General features: G+C 43.8%; 1 protein-coding gene across 1 annotated transcript; it reads right to left on the bottom strand.

The window, feature by feature from the left end:
- Positions 1-310: 310 nt before the first annotated feature.
- On the bottom strand, positions 311-2,065 carry LOC120226636 (cationic amino acid transporter 3-like). Its single transcript, XM_039224813.1, has one exon. The coding sequence runs from the start codon at positions 2,063-2,065 to the stop codon at positions 311-313; it is 1,755 nt and encodes a 584-aa protein (XP_039080744.1).
- Between the last annotated feature and the right edge of the window lie 1,480 nt (positions 2,066-3,545).

Below are 3,545 nucleotides of genomic sequence, written 5' to 3'. Positions count from 1 at the left end.
CTAGTTTTCTTCAATAATAATTTTTTAAATCCAGTAAACAGCTATAGACACAATTAAAAATACACAAGTAAGAAATAATAAAGGAGAAAGAGCAAAGCCACATCCATCATCCCACAGTAAATGAAGAGCTCTATTAATGTTCTCCCACATCAACATCCCATGGGAGAGCTAACTTTCTATGTGCTCAAAAGTACTACCCATTATCATGCAAAGGGACCACACTGCATTCAGGTGTTTATGATATGAAACAGAATATGTGCTGGCATTGCTGAGTTCAAGGTCTACAGTTTTGGCCTTAACTTAAGTGGGGTTAAGAGACCAGGCTGTGCTGGATCCCATAGCTGAAGTAGATAGCAAACCCAATCAGCATCCAGATACCAAATCGGGCCCAGGTGAGAGCTGTCATCTGCATCATCAGGTAAACATTCACAAAGATGCTTAGTAGTGGGAGGAGAGGCAGAGCAGGCACTTTAAAAGGAGGGGGACTGGACCTCTGTGGCTGTCTCCAGATGACCCCAGTGAGCCCAGTGATGAGCACCAGGAGCACCACAACCACTGAAATCCACACTGGGTCTCCAGAAAGCAGAACTGGCCACTGGGTAAGCACCAGGCAAAGAAGAATGATCAGCAGAACAAGCAGTGAGGAGCAAACATAGACAACTCGGCCAGAAAGTGAAGTGGGGGTGTAACTGCCTGGAAAAAATAGTCTCTGTAGAGTCAGCATCTCTGCTGCAGTTCTATTGCCCTCCTGCACCTCTGCTTCATTTCCCTCTTTCTGCACCTCAGGCTGATATCGGAGGATGAGAACACAAAGAGCAACCATGGAGTAAGCTAGCAGAGATTCAAGTGACCTGAGGTCCACAAGATCAGTGAGTCCCAAGAAGAATGCCATGTTTGCTGCAATAATACTAAATATCACAGAAGCCATGATGCGGGAATATGAGCCGATACGAATCCTGGTAAGGACAGGGAACAGGAGGTCATCCTTTGCCATCATGTGTATCAACCGACGAATGGGGAACATAAAGCTCAACAGGCTTGCAGAAAGACTACAGAAAAATCCAAAAGATACAACATAGTAGGCAGGGGCCCAACCAATAAGGAGAAATGCCTCAGGCAAGATGCTCCCAGGTTGAAGCTTGTAGTAAGGCACCATAAGTGTAAGTGCCGCAGAGACACCAAAATACAGTACAAAGCAGATGAACAGTGAAATCATAATGCCCATGGGGATGGAACACTGGGAATTCTTCTCTTTCTTGACTGGTGTAAGAATGATGCTGAAACCTATAAATGCATAGAAACAGGTAGCTGCTCCACGGAGAATCCCTTTGAAGCCAAATGGCACAAATCCTCCAGAGCCCAGAGGGCCCAAGGTAGACGTGTCATTGAGTCCTGCCTTTATGTAGTCCTCTTCTGTGAGCTTCCAGTTGTGCAGGTCCCCCTTAATGAAGCCTGAGATGATGACAAAACCAAGAACTAAAAGTTTCACCAATACAATCACTTTGGCAACCAGGAAAAAATTATCAAATGGCAGAGTCTGCAATTCAATAAGCAACAACATAAGGCCCACAACAATGAAGCCTAGATATTCTGTAAGTACTTGGGGAACATGAGGTGAGATGCTCTCATTTAGGGGCTGAGAGATCTGGTTTCCAAGGAGGTTGGCAAAAGCTAAGGTCCAGGCACAGGCCACAATGGCTGTATCAGCAACGAAGGAGAGGATAAGGTTCCAGCCACAGATGAAAGCCCAGAATTCACCTATAGTGACAAAGCTGTAGAGATATGCAGAGCCTGAACGGGGAAATTGAGCATTCATCTCTGCATAGCACAGCCCGGCCAACACAGAAGAGAGACCGGCCACCAAAAAGCAGATCAGAATGGATGGTCCTGCTTGACTGCTGGCCACAACAACCAGGACATACCCACCTATACCCACTGTGCGGCCCACACCCAGGGCCACTAAATCCAGAGTGCTCAGGTTTATGTTAACTTGAATCCCATGCTCTGTGGGCATACGCCTGCGTACCAGCTTTTGAACAAGTTTGCGAAGTGTCTGATACACCATTCTAGCTGGAATTGAAGAAGATTCTAGGATTAGACTGCTGTATCAAGCCCATGCAGTCTGAGATCAGGTTTGGTGAAGCTGAGTTAAGCTAAGTTGAGTTGGGGCTGATGCAGTCCATTGCTCAGTCTTCAAAGATGCTGCTTTGTATTTCTTCTGGTGTCTGTTATCCCTCCATAATGCCTAAATAAACAATAAATACATACTGAACAATGGTGTTCAGCCAAAAAAAGCTCAGAAGTCCAATATCACTTGTTGGGTACATATACAGAAACTGACACCTAAAAACATCATAAAAAAAAGTCAACCCTGCTTTCTCCCCTGAAAAACTGCAAAGTACTTGCTGAAACTCTCCTTTATTTACACACCATATGGCATAATCTCACATGGTTCAATTAACTCCTGTAATTTCATGTACTAATTAAGACACAACAGGGCTTAAATTTATCATGCAATAATTTACACCATGGATGTAGGTGTAAACACAGGCCCTCACACAGAAGAGAGGGCCTCATTGCAGTTATAGAATGATATTTTAATTATCATCTGAATTTAAAATACAAATATTGGTCCCCCAGTCTTAAAATCCTTAGCCCCCAAATCAGCTAGCCAAGGTCGGATTTCACTATGACCCCCTTTCTCCTCATTCTGTATCCTTCATTTAGCTATACTGATGGCAAAGAATGTACAGTTAAACCTTTTTGCTTTACCCACCTAGGCCCACAGGGGGTGCTGTGAGAAGAGAGGAAGAGGAGAAAGGGGTAGGGCCTTCATAATTACCAGTAAGGAGAGAAACAGAGTGTCTGGTGAGGAAACACTGGGGAAGTGGGTGAAATAACCAACCAACGATCCATTATTAAGAAGAGAGAAGATACAGAAAGGGCATTTTGTGAATTCTGACATTCACTAAACCTCACCCAAAATGACCAAGCAAAAATTTACATGTTTCATGCCCACAGTTAAGAGAGTATATGTATGGGTAGAGAGATAAGAAATGTTACTTAGCTCAGTAGCTCACAACCAGAACAATTCCTTCTGTTTCCTCCTTCTCTAGCTTCTAGGAGAGAAGGTGAGCTCATTTCTGCAGATGGTTCTCTTCAGTGGCCACACTGTGCTCTATAAATACCCAGCACCGTCTGTGATGTTAGTTTTCAGCAGCCTGGGAATCTGCCCTGCTCTGTGAGCTTGCATTAAAACACTCACTGTAACTCCCTATTAATCTTTCACAAGGAGTTATTTTTAACTCCCACAAACCATTGTTTGCTATACTAAGTATATTTTTTAATTAATGTACACCACAGGTGATTCTTCTTTTCCCCTTCCTTCCTTGTGGCTATTTGAATGGCCCTCTTCAAAGGGAGTAAGGTTTGGGTGAAAAATTCACAGCAATGTCCCAGAAAATAATGGAAAAGAGAGAACACAAAGTCATGCATCCCCCACTCTCCTCCCTACTCAGGCTTTGGTTTTGAGAGAATTTTTAGCA

This window comes from Hyaena hyaena, unplaced genomic scaffold (assembly GCF_003009895.1).
Source record: "Hyaena hyaena isolate Hyena2069 unplaced genomic scaffold, ASM300989v1 scaffold_1777, whole genome shotgun sequence".
In the NCBI taxonomy this organism is placed as follows: Eukaryota; Metazoa; Chordata; class Mammalia; order Carnivora; family Hyaenidae; genus Hyaena; species Hyaena hyaena.
This window is presented reverse-complemented; position numbering and strand designations above follow the sequence as displayed.